A 22526-nucleotide genomic window follows, 5' to 3' on the forward strand; every position below is an offset into this window, starting at 1 on the left:
AATCTAGTTGTATCATCAATTCTCTCCCTGTGTCAAAAACTGAAAGCTTTGATTCAGAGAAGAAGAAAAGCTAAGAATTGTGAAGAGAGATCACATTATCTGAAAAGACAGGCAATAGGAGAAAGGAGGTGCTTTTTGTCTGAAACACCATGAGCTAGCCTTAGGCTTCAATGAACTGATAGGAGGAAGAGGAGCAAGATACTATTAGCCTGCAAACACATTTCCTACCAAATGGGTCAAATAATCTAACCTTCAAAGAACTTCTTTGTTAAATCATGCCTGAAATACCAAGACGTAATCCAGCGCTAATAGACAAAAGATATACCTGCCCTAGCTCAAATCATGTTTCTCCTGCAAGGGTCAGATAAACCAGATACACAAGGGCATTTAGGCATAGCAGCAAAAACCCTTATCTCCTACCCATGTCTTCACCCTCAAGAGTTCCTACTGCATGGCTTTTAAGGAGACTGTACGCTGTGGGTTAAAGCCTCAGCGCCTAGGGCTTGCCGATCGAAAGGTCGGCGGTTCGAATCCCTGCGGCGGGGTGCGCTCCCGCTGCTCGGTCCCAGCGCCTGCCAACCTAGCAGTTCGAAAGCACCTCCGGGTGCAAGTAGATAAATAGGGACCGCTTACCAGCGGGAAGGTAAACGGCGTTTCCATGTGCAGCTCTGGCTCTGGCTCTGGCTCTGGCCAGAGCAGCGATGTCACGCTGGCCACGTGACCCGGAAGTGTCTCCGGACAGCGCTGGCCCCTGGCCTCTTAAGTGAGATGGGCGCACAACCCCAGAGTCTGTCAAGACTGGCCCGTACGGGCAGGGGTACCTTTACCTTTACCTTTACAGTTAGCTATTATCAATAATATCTTTTTCACAGCATTCCTTAAATTCAGCACTGTTCCTGCAGTGGCGGCACCACACTGCACTAGAAATCGCATGCATTTGATGTGCATGATATTAAAGGTGACATCTGCAGCAAATCAACATCACAGGCTGTCATAGCTCTAGGCACCTCATTTAATTTCTTCTGGGATTTAGAAGCTTAGAAGTTGAAATTGAACAAATAGGCCCTGTTCTTTGAAAAATGTTCAACTTGAACTGAGCACCACCTTTTGAGAATATTTAAGAGCTCCTAACAACAGGACACTATGAAGAGACTGGTAGCAGACAGTAGCCATTTATTCCCCTATTGGGGGGGATTCCCTGTAGGAAAATGATAGGAAAATCTGAGATAACTATCTCTGTTGTTCTACACACATTCAAAACTCTCATCCAAGAGGATCTTTTCCTCCCAGGGAAACTTTCAGCTACAACTAACATGGTAAACAGTCCCTAGAGCAGCAAACAGTCCCTAGGCTATCAAATGGTACTCACTATGAGGCTTTTGAAATGCCACAACACTTCAATAGACCTGGTGGCATTGTGCAAACAGTTCCTGCCTCACTAGCCTGCTGTAACTGGTTTCTCAAGCTAGGACATGGTTCTGCCTTTGTATGGAGACTGTTTGTAAAACATACAACACCCCCCTCTACCTTACAAGTGTGCTCCGCCTTTAGCAACCGATGCTAGGTTTTCTAGGCTCAGGCAAACAGTGGACATATCTGGACAGCAATAACTAGAAATATGCTTTGGGAAAGACCACAGCAGGGTATGAAAACAGCCCTCCTCTGCTGTTTGCACCTCAGCTAGAGATGTTCAGAGAAAGACAACCTCTGAGATTGGGAGGCTCTGTTTAGCTATCACATTATGCAGTGATACACCCATCCTCCATAAGTGTGCCACTCTCATTTTAAAGTCATCTAAGCCTGTGGCCCTCACTACATCTTGCAGCACTGAATTACACTAGGCAAGAGGGAACAATGAGAATACTGTGCAAACACAGAAATGATGCTTTACGTTTATGGAGAAGACATGTTTGTATTTTGAGGCTATTTCCCCCATCATGCAGGATCAGCAGTTAGGAATTTGAATCTCACTTTCATTGACCAAGAGCACTTAAAAAAACACAACTGAACTCACATTTCTTGTGTACAATGAAGGCTTGGCATATACTATGCAATGACAAAATAGGAAAGCTGCAACATTTTCTAAAAATGTAAAAAAAGAAGAAGCAGAGGTATGAGTGGCATGCCCAGCAAAACCTCTCTCTCATCCATTGGAGGGAGTCTCTACAGCAAGGCTAAAGGAAACTGGAGGTTTTGAGGAAGCAAAGGTAACTCTATAGGTCTGGTTGTTGATGCCAAGAAACAATAACAAATTCCTTAAAATTACATTATATGAACTAATGTTAACAGGAAAAACTTGGCTGGCCAACAATAGATGTTCTCTGAAAAAAGGGTTTGTCTGCACTGGTTGTTACCCAACCCCAGATGTATCCTGGAAACATTCTCATTCTAGTAGTCAATCTCATACAGCAGGGGTGGGGAACCAATGTGGCCCATGAGGCCATTTATCCCAAACCACGCCTACCTGCCAATGTCAGTAGATCAGTGGGAGGATGGGGTTTAAGTCTGGCTTGGCTGTGTATCCTGTTCCCAGCAGGATGTAATCTCTGCTCAATTGCCCATGAGTGGGAATTATATCCTGTTCAGAAGTGCTGTTTGAGGCAGCGCATGTTCTTCTCCTACAAGTACGCAGGCAACAGCAGCAATGTGGGGAAGATAGGTCTCTCACACTCTCCCCCCTGCCACTACCACCTGCTCACAAGAGAAGTGTGCAAGTGGCTTCAAACAGTGCTTTTGAGAAGCCCCATGCTCCTGTTTCAGCAAAGAGTTGCATAAAAGCACTGTTTAAAGGAGAATGGGGATGGATATTTCAAATAGCGCTTTTGGAACTCAGTAAAAGGACGCGGGTGGCGCTGCGGGTTAAACCACAGAGCCTAGGACTTGCCGATCAGAAGGTCGGCGGTTCGAATCCCCGCGACGGGGTGAGCTCCCGTTGCTCGGTCCCTGCTCCTGCCAACCTAGCAGTTCAAAAGCACATCAAAGTGCAAGTAGATAAATAGGTACCGCTCCGGCGGGAAGGTAAACGGCATTTCTGTGCGCTGCTCTGGTTCACCAGAAGCGGCTTAGTCATGCTGGCCACATGACCCGGAAGCTGTACACCGGCTCCCTTGGCCAATAAAGCGAGATGAGCGTCGCAACCCAGAGTCGGCCACGACTGGACCTAACGCTCAGGGGTCCCTTCACCTTTACCTAGCAGCAAGCATGAAGGAAGAACGATCCTCCTAAGAACTGGGCTTTCGGTGCATGTGAGGGCTCTTTGCTGAGTAGGATGAAAGGGCAAGCGAACCTGTTTGGTGCAGGAATGCAAGAGTGCACCCTGCAGGGAGCTCTCTCACATGCCTGAAATTAGCATTAAAAGAATCCCCCTCCCTAAGCACTGGCTAATGTGAAGGGTGAGCAATCCTGCTTGCTCTTCGAAACAGCAGCAAGTGAGGCTTCTCTGCTTTTGCTTGCAAAATATAGCTTTATTTCTCTAACCCCAAATCAAGTGAAGGGGAGAGGAGAAACAAAGCTAGGTTTTGCCATCCTTCTCCCTTGATCCAGGTACCCCAAAGGCTATATTTCCAACACACATTGTCTGACTTCTTCAACTATGCTAGAATCCACCGACCTGTCCCTCTGTACACAACTTCCTCAGCCTACAATGATGATATGATGACCACGGACATAACAGAAATGTGGTAGGTGGCTGAAGTGCCACAGCAAAACAGCATTTTTTTGGGTAGGGAGAGACAATGCTGCTGCAGCTTCTATGGAGGAAGAGTGTTTTGTGGGAACAAGCAGTTTGTTGTTGGAATCCTGGTAATTATTTCACTTATAAAAGTTGCCACGTTAGACCATTCTTGCTGTGACATATTCACACCATCTAAAACCTGAGGAAGTATTTTTTGTCCTTCCGAACGATTGTTTAAGCCACTAAATGGAATCACACAAACTAAGGTTTATTAAATTAGGTTGATGGTCTGAACATGGACCTGGACCTGGACCACTTCAAGCACCCAGTTCACTTTCTGGACACCAGTGTGTTTTTATGCAATAAAAATACAAGCATCACCTTATGCCAGAAACCCACTGCACATTTGTAATCTAACTTTCACCACAAAGACACCACAAGATCCACTGTCCATAGCCAAGTCTTATTAAGAGAACTGCATCTGTTCCAACTTGTTGGACAGGGACTCACACCTTTAGGATTTACATCAGGCATTTCTTAAACTATTAACACCCACCCAATGAAGTGAAAAAGCAGGATCATCAAGGTTATACTTGTATCCAGAAATAATCTACTACAGGAAAATCCCGTAAGGGGGAAAAATTGACAGAACACTACCTGTCATGTACAGCTCACAAGTAAACCATGTCTGCATAATGTCAAGGATCTACAGGCCATCCTGAACAATGATACTGTTTTCTCACAGGTCTTGAGTTGACTTATCCTTGCTTAAAGATAGCTACTCTCAAATTCAAGGTTCTGGTTAACATAGAAAGCCCGGAATAGTTGGGGCTCTGACTACCAGAAGGAGTGCCTCTCCTGCCCAGGGTCTGATATTTGCTGAGATCTTTTTAAGTAGCTGTACATGGACACAGACCCTACTGCAACCCTAGATGCCGGAGTGTTTTTTAGGACAAAGTTGATGCACTACTGTAAGACATAACGTTAAGGACTCGTGCACCTGCTCATATTCCTTTGTAATATATTGTCACCTGCCAGCAATGTCCTTCTACATAAAGGTCAGTCTCTATGCAAAAGACGAAATGTTCGCAAATCAGACACTAGAAATGGCAGCATTCAGAAACCAGTAAGAGTACATTTCAACATCCCAGAGCCCTGTTACTAACCTGAAAAATTGCATTCTCTGAAATTATTTTATAAGGAGACTCCAGCGTGAAATTGTTGAATTAGAACCAAGAAGTCCAAGTCTGTTCAGGCTTGAATACAGACAATAGTTTCCTGTTCAGTACAAATGTTAACTAACAATTGCAAAACTTAGGATAATTATATTATCATCAATTGCTGCCTTTGTGAATGTTTTCGCCCTTCTCTTCAGGTTTATAGTTGTGACAATTTTATGTACTTGTTGCTGTTCAACGCCATTTGGCCCCCCTTTCTCTCTCTCTCTCCCTTCTCTATTCCCATACTGCCAACTGTGTATAATACTACGTGTATCTGATGAAGTGGACTCCAGCCCACGAACACTTATGCTAATAGAACACTGATGCCATGGGACCCTTTGTTTCCAATTCTCTGCAATGTACCTACCCAATTCTGGACAGACATTGCCAAGAACAGTGCCTCCTTCCCTCCAACAGCGGAGGGGAGGGAGGGAGGCCTGCATCTTCATACTGCTAATGGACCTTCTTATATGAATAGCAGCCAGGAATTTAATGGGGCAAGAGCTTGCAAACTTGAGAGAGCTGACTGTTTCTTCTCTTGCTAAAAATGGAATGGTGCGGCAGAGTCATTCAAGCTTAGACTGTAGAATCAACCCTATGCTGGTCCCTAGAGAGGCTAAACATGGCTTAATAGTGCCTCTCAACACCTACCAGAGGGTAAGGCACTATTGCCTTGTTTTGCTTCAACAAACTTAGGGGATGATTTGCACAGTGCTATGTATGTACACAAATCTTGAGAAAGTGATAAAACTGCTAAATGCTTGCCTCTGGATAGCCTTACTAGAACAGAGCAATTGTACAATATATTAAGTCAGCTCTCTAAGTTTGTTCAAGCAACAAGTAAAGCAGTTTGTGGTGGGTGTTGGTAATAGTGTTGGAATGTGCTTGTCACAATCATCACACTTCCCCTGTACACTACTCAAGGGAGACTTGAGGAAATGACACAAAAGACTCAACCTATATTGTTCCACAAACCTTTAGCATGTATTGGTATTCCCAACATGCCACTGAGACTTGGGGAACTTTAAAGAAAAAAATTGTCATTATTTTATTGAACAAGAAATTACTCTTCAGAGGTAATCTCAAAAACTGCATGTCAGAGACCCTTATTTTCTTATGAAATGCTTGGATAAGGATTTTTATGAAGAGAAATCCTTCTTTATCAACGTAACAGAATTTTTTGGGCATGAAACCTACATGAAACCTAAGAGTGATTCAATGCACATCAAAGACATGGACCTTTCAAAAAGGTACATCAAGCTCCCTGCTCTAAAAATAAAAACCCAAGTCAAGGTCTGTTAGGGATTAGCCTTCTGTTAAATATTAAAGAAAAGTAGCTAACAGGAGGCAAAAATGGCTGAATAGCAGGACATTCCAAGGACTGGTTTTGAGTCTGGCTGGTTACAACTTATGTTTGCTTTTTTCACCTGATGCTATGGTTTTCACCTGTTTTGCCATGTTTGTGACTTGTTTCCCTATGCTGTTGCATACCACCTTGGGACCCTACATGACAAAGGGTTAAATAAATAAAATATGTGTTACAGCTGTTGCTATTATTACTGTTATATAGCCAAAGCTTGAGAAGAACTTGATTAGCAAGGGTGATCAACAAAATGGCAGACTGAAACCTTAATAGTGACTTCAATGTGCACAGTGGAGCTTCTCACTTCCCATGCCAGGCCTGGTTCAAGTGCTGCCCTGCATACTTGCTTGACAAGCCAAATGCCAGGCACTTTTGAATGCGGTATGAGCAGTGGCTGCTGCAATTTCTTGTGTATTTCTTCCCAATGTTCACATATGCAGCTACACTTAGACAACACCAAGCGCAGAATTAGTTGTTACCACTACTTAAAAGGCAGTACCCATTTCTCACAGTGGCCAGCTCCTGGGAAGATGGCAAACACAACATAAAGGCAAGAGCCCTCCAACACTGTTGCTCCCAAGCATATTGTTGTATTCACTGGCATACTGCCTCTTAACATGGCTCATGGGCACAGCCGGGAGGGGGAAGCTGCCTCTCCCATTAAGTAAATAAATAAAAGTACTTAACTAAAAGTCGAAACTGTAGAAAGATTTTTGACAGATTTTTCTGAGCAAAAGAAAGTGATTTAAAACAGTTGTTGAGACATTTCATTCCAAATCTGCCAGACAGAGGATGATGACAGGTGGGTGTCCTGCCTCCCCCCGCAACATAAATCCTGCCTATGCCTATGGCATGGTTGTTTCATACACCCATTATGGCTTACACCTGTTGAGATGCCTATGCTCTGCAACTAATAGGAAGTTAAATTTTATTTGGAAACAGATAACACACAGCAACATCAAGAGGAGACATTTTTTACACTGCTCATACCTGTAGGCATAATCAGGCATGGCAGCAGCCTTCTTTGGTTATTAGATTTTTATCACTGCCTAAATTGTAGGAAGTGATTGTGTCAAGGAGGGGAATTTTTGTATTTGTGGAGGCTCCTTATAGGGGAAAGTATGGTTCCAAAATGTGCTGGAAGCCTCCATAGATATTAAAGGCTCCCCCACTAGACACAGTCACATTTTACAAAGTGGAACACGACAAAAACTGATGAAGGCCAGAGCTAGAATACTCATCCCTAACAGCCCCTGTTTCCTTACCCACATTTCTTACATCTGAAGGCAGATAGTGTTGCTATTTTTAATACTTTAATAATAGCTGGGAGGGGGTGGCAGGGGAGATCTAACGAGAATCATAGAACTGGAGTGTGTTTTAACCACTTTCTCCACACCATTCTTTCTGTGGGTCAAAACATGCAGATATTAGAAAGGTATTAATTTCTGCCCAAGACAAATGACAGCCCCAGGGAGAGGCATTATCCCTTTCCTCTTACACTGTAGTTTCAAGGGGGGAGGCATGGCTGTGACTATTAAAATACTGTTTAAAAAACCAGCTGCCTACTGTTGTATCTAGTCTGGCTCTGAGCTGTAGAACTTTTCTCACCAGCAGCATAGTAACACCCAAAAGCAAAACCATGTTACAAAAGATGGCTAAACATGTTAAAGAGACTATAAATTACAGGACTGCTTTTCAAATGAGTTTTCGCCTAGATGAAGGTGAGGTCAGGCTCAGCACACCAGTTTCTCCAACATGTGTATTTACAGCAAAATGAACATTTGTGCCAGTTTCAAAATAATGATGTTCGCCATTTTTCTTACCTTTCACATTACAGTATATTGTTAGATGTAAACATACAAATTCAGAGTGGGCAAGCAACAACTATGCATTTGCAAATGCCTGTTAAGCAGATAAAGACACAATGGAGCCAAGAGAGGGGTGGTCCTTTAATAAAGCAAAGGCACTGGCAAATGCATGAGTGCTGCTACACAAAGAATGAAGCAGCCATTTTATTATTTCAGAAAAGGGACTGTCTTAATGCAAGTTCTGTCTTAGCTTTCTAATGCTTTGACTATTCCTAACACCATGGACTGACAGATGCTAGAAGAAAACAGGAAGAAATGGAAAATGCCGTTTTAATAGCTCCAATGCTATTAAAATTTTTGTATGTGGTTTCTATGACAGAAAGCCCATTACACAACACTGGATAGGCTATTTGTTTGACCCAGCATGGCTGTTTTAATGCTCACCTGAAGCATTCACTCTGCCCCCAGGAAGAGGTTTGCCTTAGCAATATCTTCAGAAAGAGGTGCTGATGCTTTTGGCAGCCATTATTCCAGAGGAGGTGAAACCGTTGCTGGAAGCCTTTGATCATGTACAGCATTAGTAGGAGTGTTACACATCAGAGACACTGCCACAGTAACTAACATACAAACAGAAGCTTAGTGCTAACAAATGAGACTTCTTGCTTGCTTAGCATCTTTGTGGCTCAAAGTGATTTTCTCATTGAACAATACCGGAGACAGTGGAAGGTGTTAGGGAATTAAGCTAGGCTGACACAAGGAATCCTGAAGTTTCAGCTTTGTGTAACTGATTAGCAGGTATAAAAAACTTGTAGAAAAGTTTTCTTCGTTGACTTTAATATGTAATGCTAAAAAACCTCAAATTTTGTGGCCAAAAAACCTTAATTTGCTATGAGATTATTATAAAATCTAAATAATATTAAGTTGCACTCCTCCCCCCAATACTATTTGGGGGAGCATATAGATTCCTAAACAATCTGGAATTGTGTGTTGCAAGTTGGTGTTAGGGAGCTCAGCAAGTTCTGAGCTTAAAAAGGTATGCAACTGCAAGAGAGTATTTAAAAAGATATTGAGGAAGGACTATGAGCTGTACTGAGGGCAGAAGGCTCACTTTATGACTAATGGATGCTCTCTGTGTGAAAAATGGATAGTACATGCATCAAGTACTAGCAATGGTAGCTTTCGGGGGGGGGGGGATCCGAACTTTTGGTGTGGAAGCTAAATCCAAACATGACAGAAGCCTTATTTGGGTGTTCAATCACCTCACATGTAAGCAAAGTGGGGCCAAGTGTTGAACTCAAACCATGAAGTCAAACAAAATGGGGTCTGTAGTCACTGCAAGTCAGTTCATCAGTGGCAGCTGCAAGCCCCACTTCCAGCAGGAACTGGCTGCACTCATGAGATCATGTGTAGAACCAATCCCAGAAGTGGATTTGACACCCATTTTAAAAGGCACCAAATAAAAGCCTCCTCCCAATGCAGCTGTGTCCTTTTACCTGCCTCACACCTGACATGTGACGTCAAATGTGGGGTAAGTGGACATGGATTGGGGGAAATTGCCTCCAGAGGTATCTCGCCGCTGCTGTAATCCATTGGACGTGTGGCTGTCTTTCAACAATGTTCACTGAGGCAGAGTGTGTGCCTATTAACAGATACTGACTGCCAGGGATTTTATTATTTCAGAGTTAAAACATCTAGACTGGATTTCAGTTTGCTTCCAAGGTTTTGTTTGTTTGTTTTTACCAGAGAAGTGAGTAGTTTGCTTCCAAGTTAAATGCAAAATACTGGGTTATGTTTTGTTTTCCTTTTAAAGCCTTAAACAGGCTAAGGTCAGAGTATCTAAGAGCAGCCCTGCTGGATCAGACAAGGGGATGAGCTGCTTTTTCTTGCTCAATTTAATTCACCTTCGCCTTGGCAAGATTAGTACTTAAAGTGGAGCTAATCAATTCTTGGTAAACACACCTTGTTCCTGTAGAAGTATGACCTTAGGGTTTTTGGCAGCTGATTTTCTGTAAGGTAGTAGTAATAGAAGGAAAAGGTGCTTGGGAAACATGAGTGCCATATTTCCAAAAAAAGGCATACAAAACACTGGTTGACCTCTGTGTCAAGATTCAGAGAGCACAGCTGGATTGCTGACTGCTAAAAGGTTTAAAGATCTTTCTATAAGGATGTACATTGTATTTAATTTATAGCTGAACATTTACATTTCATCAAGTTCAGAATCAAGAAAAGTCCAAGCTGGATCTTCCTTAGTTAAGTCACGTGCTCACCTTTATATCCACATGCTCACCTTAATATCCATCCTTGCTATCACAATTTCCTGGTGGTTTTTACATTAGGAAACATAATATAATCCTCTACATGTCTAAAGGTAAAGGTAAAGGTACCCCTGCCCGTACGGGCCAGTCTTGACAGACTCTGGGGTTGTGCGCCCATCTCACTTAAGAGGCCAGGGGCCAGCGCTGTCCGGAGACACTTCCGGGTTACGTGGCCAGCGTGACATCGCTGCTCTGGCGAGCCACAGCCGCACACGGAAACGCCGTTTACCTTCCCGCTGGTAAGCGGTCCCTATTTATCTACTTGCACCCGGAGGTGCTTTCGAACTGCTAGGTTGGCAGGCGCTGGGACCGAGCAGCGGGAGCGCACCCCGCCGCAGGGATTCGAACCGCCGACCTTTCGATCGGCAAGTCCTAGGCGCTGAGGCTTTAACCCACAGCGCCACCTGCGTCCCCAACATGTCTACATGTCTACTCAGGAGTAAATCACATTATGTTCAGTGGAGCTTATTCCAAAGTAAACAGGCAAAGGCTTATAGTCTGAATCTTACTATATTCTCTTTTGTTATCGTTAACCAAAACATGCTTTCCATTTAGAGCCAAATACCTTTATGCTTCTAATGAGGAGTCAAAGCACTCATTTAGAGGTCACATTTTTTACACTTTCATACATATCCCACTTCCTTACTAGACAAAAATGAAACACAGCAAAAGGGCTGGGTACAAGTAGACACTGTTAGGTACAGAATCGAACAGGGAGTAAATATGGTTGGGTGTCCAGAGTACACCCAGCCCCAACGAGGATAAGCAATTGGTAGTTTAGTTCTTTGTTGGCAAAACACTCAACTACATCACCTCCTAAGGTGCAAGGGATATACACAACACTCCTACTAATTAGCTAGCTAGGCACCTACTTCTTCAGACTTGTACTCTGGCCCAGACAGTTGGAGCAACCATGCCCCTTCCAGCCCCCTCACACAAGCAACTGGCGACTTCACCTGCACAGCAGCTCCAGCTGCTCCTGTCACTTTAAGCCCCTCCTTGTCCTTGGAGACAGCAGGGGAGGGACAGAGGAGCCCCCACCACTGCCCGCCCTGACTCTTCCTCTTCCTCCAACCCCAGCCCCTGCCTCACAGGTGGCACAGAACCCCACAAATCGCTGGCCTTTCCCCCCACCCCATCCTCCTACCCCTGTGCCTTCTCTGCCCACCTCTTGGGACTCCTGCTTGTCCCTGACATTGGGGAATTCTTTATCTGATTATACAAAACCTCTGCTGAGGACAAATGTACTCTTCCATCCTCCCAAACATGGGTTGTGCCAAGCTGCTATTTCATTTCGAAAACCAAGAATATTCTACAACTACAGGTTCACCTACTAACCTGCTTGCTCTAGGCCCTAACTACTCATTCTAGCTTTCCTATATCTGTCAGTTATGTCTAATTATAGGGCAGGTAGCAGCAAGAAGGACGGCCAGAGGTGCATGAAACTGGGTAAGGTTATTTCCAAAAATGCCACACCCACAACCAGAAAATGTAGATCATTCTTTGTCTATTCTGAAAAGGGTCTGTACTTTCAGTCTGTGCTTTCTTAACAGCCAGAGCACTAACTGAGAAGCTATACAGGGCTCTTCAATACATTCCCACATGGACAAATCCTAAAAAGCCATTATATGGAGCAAATATTCAGAGGCCACAGGCAATAATACAAGAACCAGAACAATGGACTGGATCCTTTGAGTGTCTATCCTAAATCATTAGTGTGCTGGGAAAGTGAATCCATTTCTCAGAAAACAAGCTGGCAGGGACTTCCTACAGCTCTTCAACATGTTCTAAAAGTGTATCGGGCTCATATGCCTTAATAATTTTTTTTTTTAAAAAAAGTTCATACCCAGCCCAATTGTGACACCTACAGGAGCAAAGAACTGAAGGGTTCTTAGGAAAGAAATGCATCTTGAAAAATGTGAGGGGGCAGAAATGGCCACACATCTAAACTTCCTGTCCTTTTCTTAACTAGTTGTAGATTATATACACAAAGCTACAGCCTTTGATAGTATTTCAAGACAAGAAAGAGTCCTAACCTAACTGTGAGATACAGAAGCCATGCAGAGTTCCATCCTTCATAGGCATGGATTTCACTCAGTTGTTTCAAATAGTTCCTCTATTTCCTGCCCCCACTAGCTCATCCTAGAGGATGTACGCAGTTATGATGGCAGGATTTTAGGAAGGGTGAAACATACCCGGTGTACAAAGGGGCTGGAAGGAGTGCTATCATTTCTAGGAATTCATGTTGTGGATATCTTAAGAAAAAAACTATTAAATCAAAAGTGTGTTATAGTTTCATCTTAAGGGAAGAGGAATTCTGTGCCTCTCTCCTCAAGAACCAGGCCTCTTCACAACAGCGCCCTAGGCGAAGATCATTTTGCAAGGTTCCCATTTCTGCAGTTTTGATTTTCCTTTTGAGTTTTTCAAGGGTTCAAGTACTGTAACCTTATCTTCTAGGCTGCATTGTGCTGTTCAAAAACAGTAACTACAAGAGGTAGCTGCATTGCAGTGGTAAGAGAGGGTGCAGAGTGGTAAGAGAGGATGCAGAGTTTGTAAAATGTTCTGGGATTCTGGGAGAGAAAATTGCTGTTTACGCAGAAGAGAGTATTAGAGACTGCCATTACTTTTTGGCTTTAAATTCTCTTTCCTAAACACTTCAAAAGAAACTGCAGCAGAATGCAAAGGCTTCCTTGGCCTAAAAATAATATAGCAAAATGAAGTGAAGAAATGTTCTTTTGGGAAGAAGGAAGGAATGACTGCAGCAAGATGGAAAGAGGATGAGAGGGCTCTTACTTGTAACCAAGGCCCATGTGCTGCATATGGATGCTCCTCTGTAGCAAAGGCCCCTTCAACTCCTGTTGACACAAAAGTGATTGCTGTATCTCCCGTAATACTTTTGTATGTAAAGTGCCGTCCATGTAATAGTCTGCCCCTGGAAGAGTAAATATAAACACTCATAAATGTGATTTCTAAATCCACAGTATCTTCTCCATGTGACACACTGCTATATCATAAGCACTAAACTACTCAAGTCTCACAGCATGTAAGCACATTACTCTAAATTCATATAAGGCATAAGCGGGTGAACATAACATGACCACAGGAAGCTATGATTAAGGCCCTTGCTGACTATTTTGGCCCTGGGTAAAAAAGAAGACGACGACTTAGATTTGACCTGTGTTTCAGTTTCAATACTGATGAGCATAGTGCAGCCTCATGGGTTCACACCACAGGGAATTAGCTCCTACACTACTGAGTGTGTTATAAGGGAGCTCAAGTGAAAGCAATTCCATACCAAAACTCCACTTTCGATAACCACACTCAATCGTACTCTTCCTCACTAACTGCAATACACAATCTTTCATAAATCAATCAAATCAGCTGACAACTACTTAGGATTCTATCGATACAGGGCTGTATATTGGACTAAAGTATGATAAAAGCAGTGCCTTGTGTACCAGTGCATTATTATTAGCATGTACATTCACAAGTGAATGTCACGTGGACAAAATGCCTTGTTAAATGGTGACAGTGTGCTTGAAGTGACAGTAGCAAGAGGGTGGTAGTTCACAGAAAGCTGTAGTTCGCATAATTATAGAGTTGGAATCAACACCGAGGATCATCTCGTCCAATGCCCTGCAATGCAAGAATATGCAGCCATCCCATACAGGGTTTGAACCTGCAACCTTGGAGTTATCAGCACCACGCTCTAACCAACTGAGCGAACCAGGCTGAATACTCACCTTAAACAAAGTGGAATCAATGCTCCTGATTCCTGGTTGAATTTCAGGTGCACACTCTCAAGCTGTCTTGTGCGAATCAACTCATGAGGAATAATTGTTGCTGAGCTTTCACTTTCTAGGCTGTCCTTCCGACTCCTAAGAGAAAGAAAAACATAGGCGTGAATTTAGAGCCCAAGACCAAAACCTTGCTTTACATCACTTTGTAAAGAAGATTTTTTATTAATGGCAAAGGCAGACAGCTGTGCCCTGGAAAATGGACAACACACTTTTCCAACAGAGAGGAGCATGGCTGTATGTAACCATCCTCAGCAAAAGTACACACAGGAAGCCACTACAGATACAAAAGCCTTCCCACTGCAGACAGATATTCTCCTTTCCCAAGGCACAAGGCAAAAAAATAGAGAGAGGCAGGGTGAGGGATGAAACGAACACACTTGTTCCTGCTGCCTCATCTCACAAGTTTCAGGACTTTGAGGCACCTGAAAATGGCTACACTCTCATTTTAGTATGATCTATATTTTTTAAAGATACTTTCTAGTATCCAGGCTACGCTTAGGTCTTGTGATTCTTTCGATTGGATTTGTGCCTCACTGGGGAAACTGGCCAGAAGTGTCGAGGAAGGGTTGACAAAAAAATTCAAATCCAAGCTTTTGCAAAAAATCATGAAGACATTTGTCAGGATTGTATAACCTGAAGGTAATAGCTATGGGTTGGGAATATAGAATCATAGAATTGTAGAGTTGGAAGGGACCCTGAGGATCATCTCATCCAACACCCTGCAATGCAGGAATATGCAGCTGTCCCTTACGGGGACTGAACCTGCAACCTTGGGGTTATAAGCACCACTGAGCTATATGCACTGCATGTGAACATCCATCTGAGAAGTGACCTGATGTCATTTCCCTGCTGGAGGAATCACTTAGAGATGGTAGCATACCATGAAAATATTGGGAACCTGCTAGAGCCAAGCTCCTGCAGTATCCATATTAATATTTGTATGCCTACATAAATTTGTTAAGTCATCCAACCTCTCACATAGCCAAGATGTATGTAGCATGCATGTCCCGCTGAGTAAAATAGGATGATTCACAAGTAAATATTCATAATATTGCCTTTTCACAGTTAAAGACCCACAGGCATATTTTCCAGAGGATTTTTCACTGCACAGCCTAGCCAGATCCTATCACAGATGGCCTATTTTTACAGGCATCTTATAAGGCACTGTGAATATCCTCTTCAATGTAGAAACAACCTTACTGCCAATTTTATTATCATAGTGAGCTTAGAATCAGTGTGAGAAGTTACTGATGCCTCTAGACATCATCTGTGATGATGGAGTCACTAAAGGAAGAATGACCATGTCTGTTAACACTTAGTATTGATTCAAATATACATTCACACACAACGGTACCTGAAGACTTGAAACGTCTCCCTAAGTGGTACTCGATAAGTCTGGTTGCCTTAGAAGCAAAGTTTCAATCACTGTTATATGGAATTTTAAAGAGATCAGGTCAGTTCTTACAGTGCTGCTTGATTTACATATGGGTGTATATCAGGAGCACAGTCTGAAGGCAGTCTGAGGTCCAAACACAAGGTCAGAATGAGAAGCAAGATCTGAAGGCAGTCTCAAGTCCAAACATCAGGGTGGTAGCTAGAGGTCCTAGCGAACAGTTTGGTAATCAGGGGATATTTAAGTCTAGGAGCTGGTACACACATTGTTCCAGGACTCTGTCTAGAAATGAAGGCTTTTAAGCCTCAAGTCTTCAGAGCCCCGACTTGTGAAGAGTGGCTTATTCTCAAATATCTCTTTGCTCAAGTGGATACTTTATTTCTCAGGCAGGTACCTGCAGCTGGAGATTGACCAATTCTGCACCATTAGGTACCTGCACTCTTGAGGACTAGGTGACCACTTGGCAACTGTCTCTAAGACAAAGATGGGGTTACCTGTCCCGAGGGCACAGAATCAACAGATCTCCTTCAAGAGCCATTGCCAAAGACTGCACCATTGTGATTTTAGCTTCAGGAACTCCATGTGAGCCCTTAAAAAGGATTCCTCCAGGAGGGACATGACATTGGATCACTTCTCAGTAGCCGGTTGTTCACATGCAATAAATATCCATAGCTACTGCCTTCAGGTTATACAACCCTGACAAACATGGTCATGATTCTTTGCAAAAGTTTGGATTTGGAAAACTTTGTCAACCCTTCCTCAACACTTCCTGCCAGTTTCCCCAGTGAGGCACAAATCCAGTGGAAAGAATCACACCTAAGCCGGTAGAAGTTTTATTAATGCCAACCTATCTATAAGATACTAGCCATTCTTTAATAGACGGAAGGCATAAAGAAAGGATGGGGAAGCTACGGTTCTCTGGATATTGCTGGACTCTAGCTCCTAACATTCCTGGTTATTGGCCACCCTGGTTGGGGCGGATAGAAGAGCCCAACAACATTTGAAGGGCCACTGGGTCCCTACCCTGATTTAGATTACTATAATCTAAGAGTGAAAAAAGGAAATAAATCTCTCCATGCAAATAGTGAAGAAAGATGTGAACAAAACCCTTTGTGATTTCATCTAAGGCAAGCATGGGGAATACTTTTCAACAAAGGGCCACAGATTCCCGTCGGCAACCTTCCAGGGTGTTCATGCCAGTCATGCGTACAGCCAGATCCAAAAGCAAGTAGAGTAATGGATGTGACTCCTACCTTTCTTATAACAGGCTATATCCCAACTATGTACAACTCAGAGATTTCTACACATCTCCACTCTGACAACCAATAGAAATGGCAAGGACACATTCCTCCGAGGCAAAAGCACTTGATCAGGGTACAGAGCAGGGCTAGTGAGAAATATGGATGGGGAGAGAGGCCAGAGATTCCCCACCCAATTTAATGAACCCTGGCAAGAAGTGCAGAGGAGGATGTCTTCTATGACTCACTGATTTATTCCAGCCCACCATTTCAGAACTGTTGCCATGTGGGTCATAGAACATTCAGGTTGATACAGCTGGAACCTCTGGAGAAAATACATTTCACTCGCTGCCAAATGCTTTCAAACTAGATAGGATACAGAACTGCACTGATGTATAGGTGGGGGCTTTGTTGTTGTTGTTTTTAAAAAAACCAACCATAGCATGGAGCAGACTCTTGAATATCTTGAATAATGAGTTTGGAAGTTTATCATTTTGTTCTAAAATAATTGAACAGCCAATTGACCACTAAGTTAAGCTTTCTTGATCTCCAATGTACATTTAGCAAAATTATCCTGCTACCCACACATTCTATTTATCTGACACTAACTCCTAAAAGCAGCATATAGTCACCAGAAGAATATTAAATTTTGGCTGTGAGTCGTGGAAGACTTGCTCCCTGCCTTACTAGCCTGTTCCACCTGGCTTGGGAGGGCAGAGCCGACTGACTGACTCCAGCTACAAAAGCTGAGGCTGCTGAATAGACTCTTGGGTTGGGGCATTGTTTAGGAGGGATTGTTGGGTTTTTTTGGTGCTGTTATATTATTTTTTGTATGTTTATGTTTACATCTTATTTACATCTTATTCATGCAGAAATTGTTCAATAATGGTTGTGTACTTTTGATATGCTTTATTCATTGTTTTTGACTACTTTTGATATGTTTGTAATTATATAAATCTTTTCACGTGTAAGCCGTCTTGAGCATGGTTTTAAGTATGGAAAGACGGCATACAAATTACCATGTTTTTCCATGTATAAGACTAGGGGTTTTTTTACCAGAAAATTAGGTTTACAATTGGGGCTTGTCTTATACATAGGTAGTGCTAAAGAGTGTTTTCTTAATTTGGAGTCCCCCAAAATAGGGGGAGTCTTATACATGGGGGCGTCCTATACACGGAAAAATACGGTAAATAGTGATGGAGAAAATTTTCATCCCTAAGTTGCAAGCTAAGAAAACAGTTGCAAACCTTATGCACACTGGAACCAAACTGTCTTTACTCTGTAGTTATAAGAAAAAATGAGATTAAGTATTCATCGTAATGCTAAAAAAAGGGCAGAATTCATGCTTATACTCTGATGCACCAACTGTGACAATATATTTGGCTCTAGTGTTAAAGCAGTAATAATGGCAGCTGTGTGTTTCTCCAGACAGCAATTTACAAGTAAATTTACAAGTTTTGGGGATTAGGCTCACATTATGTTTTTGTATGAGGTCCACTGCTGAGAGAACCCTAAACCACAGGAGTTCTAGGGCATAATGGAAATAACTGTATCCACTTAGATTTACGTAGCTGTGCTTCTGTTTACAAAACCCCCAGATAGAACTGTTCTTACTGTAGATTGTGCTCTAGTGTTAACTTGACCACATGAATTGTGCTTCAGTGCCAACTCCTCCATTGCCAAGCCCTAATCACAAGATCAGGTTCATTCATCTTACTGAGACAGGGGCTGCTATTGACCAGAGCACCAAACTATACATAAAACAACAATGACCAGAATGCAAATGCCATGTTGTCCAAATGCAGTGTTATGCATCCAGAATCGCTGTAGCTGGGTCCACAGAACGTCATAGATCAATAGAATATTCCGATACTGTTGTTTAAAGGTGTCTCTGCAGCTTCAGAAGCCCGTATCTTTTTCTGGCAAGAGTGTAGCTGCACCACTATCAACAGCATATGTTGTGTATCTGATCACAGGTTACATTATAGTTACATACAGTGGTGCCCCGCAAGATGAACGCCTCGCAAGACGGAAAACCCACTAGACGAAAGGGTTTTCCGTTTTGGAGGCGCTTCGCAAAACGAATTTCCCTATGGGCTTGCTTCGCAAGACGAAAATGTCTTGTGAGTTCCTGCGGGTGTTTCCCCCTTTTCCCCCCCTTTTCCTAAGCCGCTAAGCTGCTTATCAGCTGATCCGCTGATAAGCCACTTAACAGCTGATTGCTAAAAGCCGCTAAACCGCTAATAGCGCTAATCCGCTAAGCTGTCAATGGGCTTGCTTCGCAAGACGAAAAAACCGCTATACGAAGAGCCTCACGGAACGGATTAATTTCGTCTTGCGAGGCACCACTGTATTCCAGCATTCATTCTGGACTGATACAGAATAGGCTGTTAGCATAACAAGGGATATTATGTACCATATTTTTTGCTCTATAAGATGCACATTTCCCCTCTTAAAAAGTAAGGGGAAATGTGTGTGCGTCTTATGCATCGAATGCAGGCGGGAGGCTCTGCTCAGCGCTCCCTTTAAAGAGCTGCACACACACTCTGCGCACTCTTTAAAGGGAGCGCGGCTCTTGGGGGAGCCTCAGCTGCGCGCAGCCTCTCCCGGGCAGGGGATGAAGGCACGCGGCTAAAGAAGAAGCCAGGACAGCGAGCGGGAATCATCCCACTGGCTGTCTTGGCTTAAGCCATAGCCGCGCGCAGCCTCTCCCGGCCAGAGAGGCTGCGCGCAGCTAAAGAAGCCAGGACAGCAAGCGGGATCCCGCTGGCTGTTCTAACTTTTGGCTTAGCCACGGCATAAAGTCTCCGCAAGGGAGTGGGGAGCCTTCATCCCGCTGCCCTGCGGAGGCTTTGCGCAGCTATCCCTGGCTTTTGCGGGAGGTGGGAGAAGGGACAGAGCGTGCGGCTCTTGCGGGAGGAAAGCTAGTAGGCTTGCTTTTGCTGAAGCCAGGAGGGCAAGAGGGATCGGTGCGCACCAATCCCGCTTGCTCTCCTGGCTTCAGGGATAGCCCTGCAAAGCCTCCTGAGCGAAGATGGAGGAGCGCTCCCTCTAAGCTCAGGATGCTTTGCGTTCTTATTTTCCTCCCCTAAAAACTAGGTGCGTCCAATCGTCTGGTGCGTCTAATAGAGCGAAAAATACAGTACTTTTCTTTCTCAGAAAAATGAACAGAACAGATTTAAAAGTCCATGAACCCTCCACATGCCTTTTGCTGCTGCAATTTCCTCCTTAAAGCTCTGCCTGCTCCAGTATTCCAGAAGTCTGTTCCCCTAACCTGAACTGTGCCTCATTTCCTGGCTTGACCACATCCTGATGAGCTTCTTCTCAAAACATGACAATATATTAAGTCCCTGGAATAAGCTCCCCGTAACCCATATGTGATTCAGATTTGCTGGTTCTAACTCTTAAACCAAGAGATTTTCTTTACAGAGTGACTCCAGAAGCATAGAATTCCCCATATAATTTGTCTCCTAAGTGAAGGCCCTTCTCTTTGCCTTGCCAACCTTTGAATGGGAGGGTACTGGAAGGGCCACCCACACATTAGAAGTTCAATAACCTACACACTAAGCTGAAAACCAAGTATGCAGGAGATTTTCACATTCTTCAAGCATGAATGAAAATCCATGCCTGGCCTTTGGAAAAGAAGGCAACCTAGATAGTGGGGGGGGGGGAATCAGTGTGGGAGGGGAGGAACCCAATAATTCATTACTGCACTCTCTTTTATCTAAAAATTATAGCTTTAAAAATGACAATTAAGCATGCCTTTTGTTTCAATTACTTGTATTTTTGTGACCACCCATCTTGGCCTCTCCCTGCTCCTTCCCAAAAGCGTTAGTAAAAGGTGGCGCAAGTTTTCTTTTTTTGCAGTAACTAGCACGTAAAAATATTGTAAACATCTCCACCAGACTGAATGCTTCACCCAACCCACACAAATAATTCATGATCCTCGGTTTGCATCCAGAAAGAAATGAAACAAAAAACTGACAAAAGCCAAGGCTGCTGTGTTAGGAGAGGGAGAGCATTTGAATGAGAGCAGTGTGCCGGAAATGCCCCAGTTTGAAGACTGCATATCTAGCATTTTATGGAACTGGAGGGGAATCTGAGATTAAAGCTCATTCCCTAGTGATTGAAGGATTGTGGGAGGTGTAAGTGTGGGCAGTTGTCAGATTAATTCTTTAGATGATTAAATTCTTTTTGTTTCTTTAAAGCTGTTTGTAGTCATGTTTGAAGTCTCTTCATTCTGAGCGAGTGTAATGCTGCAGTTACCAAGGTGACTTTTGCTGACTTTCAACTATTTCTTCCCCCATCTTCTGTTCTTACCAACAGCCTGAATTGGTTTTTAAATCTTGTGAACTGAGATGAACAACAGTGCTGTTAGCCGCAGTGCTGTTAGCTGCAGCCACATTAGACTTTGGCACTGGGCTTGTGCAGCAGTTGGCCAAACTGGTAACCTGCAGCAAAACCACATACTGCAGCATCTCCTTATCTTTTTACTATATGCAAAATGACTGAAGAAACAACCTGGTTAAAACACGCCATGACCACATGCACAAACCTGCAACCACCGTTGGTCCTCTTGCCACATTAGAAATGGATGGCTGAAATCAGCATCCCTTTATGCCAATTTGTAAAAATCTTTAGACCCTTGGAGATATTCCAACATTTACTTGCTACACAAAGTTTAACCATTCCATTCTTGGTTTAAAATAAAAAAGTCACATGCACAAAACTACCGCAGACACAGAACTCCTTGCAAACTCTTACTTTGCAGCAAACTATATTTAGCAATTTTATCCAAACCAGACAAATTCTGCTTTGCAAAAGCCAGAGATTGCAAGCAAAGCAGAGTTCACAGGTAGCTGAAGAAGGAATCTAACCACACAAATTCAAGGCTCAATAATATAATGCCAAACCACAGTTTGATGCTACATTTTAACTGACACTATGTCCATTTTATATGCTAGGATAGGACAATTCAGCAAACAGGAAAATGATAATTGGATGTTAGTAGAGTTTAACTTGCATGTAGTGCAACAACCTTGGCACTGTGAAAGTCAGTCTCCTCCACTTCACAACTGAACTGGAAAAAAGACCGCATTTGAGCGCTATTAAGCTGAGTAAGACATTTATACTTCAATTTTGCCATATTCATAGTTGAGAAAGCCTTACTGCCTAGAATATTGCTTTGGTTAGCCCATTATTTAAACTGCTTTTAGATTCTCATACCACACAACTTCCCTGTGCTTCACCTGAACAAATGGTGCACTCACACTAATTCCATGTTGTATCACAGACTACAAATGGTCTTTAGAACATTCTAACTGAGAAAAGGTGTTTAACAGATACATGAAAAATAATTTGAGTTACATTCAACTAGGTCCTACTCAGGAGTAGAACTGGCACCCACCCTTTTATTTCTAATCCCATTTTGAGGTATTGAGACCATCGGTTTGATCTACATCTCCTAGATTTCTAGTGGGATGCAGAGGCAGCTTTAAATATGTTAAGGTTTCTGGTGCAGGATTTATTGTACTGAGAACAATTAAGAAGTCTGGCTGATCTTTGCTACTCTGAGCCAGGGCATTTCATACCAGCCCATTATGCTGAAAGCATGCTTAAGACTGTTGCCAGTTCTGACAGTTGTGTGCCCGTGCTAGCCTTTCTTCTGACATCCATCACAAAGTATGCACCAGAAAGAATAAAATACAGCTTCAGC

General features: G+C 43.1%; 1 protein-coding gene across 2 annotated transcripts in view; it reads right to left on the minus strand.

Moving 5' to 3' along the window:
• Nucleotides 1-22526, minus strand: part of SUFU (SUFU negative regulator of hedgehog signaling) — a 72185-nt gene that overhangs the window by 10237 nt on the left and 39422 nt on the right. For both annotated transcript variants that reach the window (XM_079978481.1, XM_079978480.1), the window contains exons 9-10: nt 14123-14257; nt 13173-13311 (exon numbers count right to left, since the gene is read on the minus strand). In XM_079978481.1, the coding sequence (XP_079834607.1) occupies nt 13173-13311; nt 14123-14257 (274 nt within the window). The remainder of the gene's footprint in view (nt 1-13172; nt 13312-14122; nt 14258-22526) is intronic.

The sequence above is a fragment of the Podarcis cretensis genome, assembly GCF_951804945.1.
Source record: "Podarcis cretensis genome assembly, chromosome: 5".
In the NCBI taxonomy this organism is placed as follows: domain Eukaryota; kingdom Metazoa; phylum Chordata; class Lepidosauria; order Squamata; family Lacertidae; genus Podarcis; species Podarcis cretensis.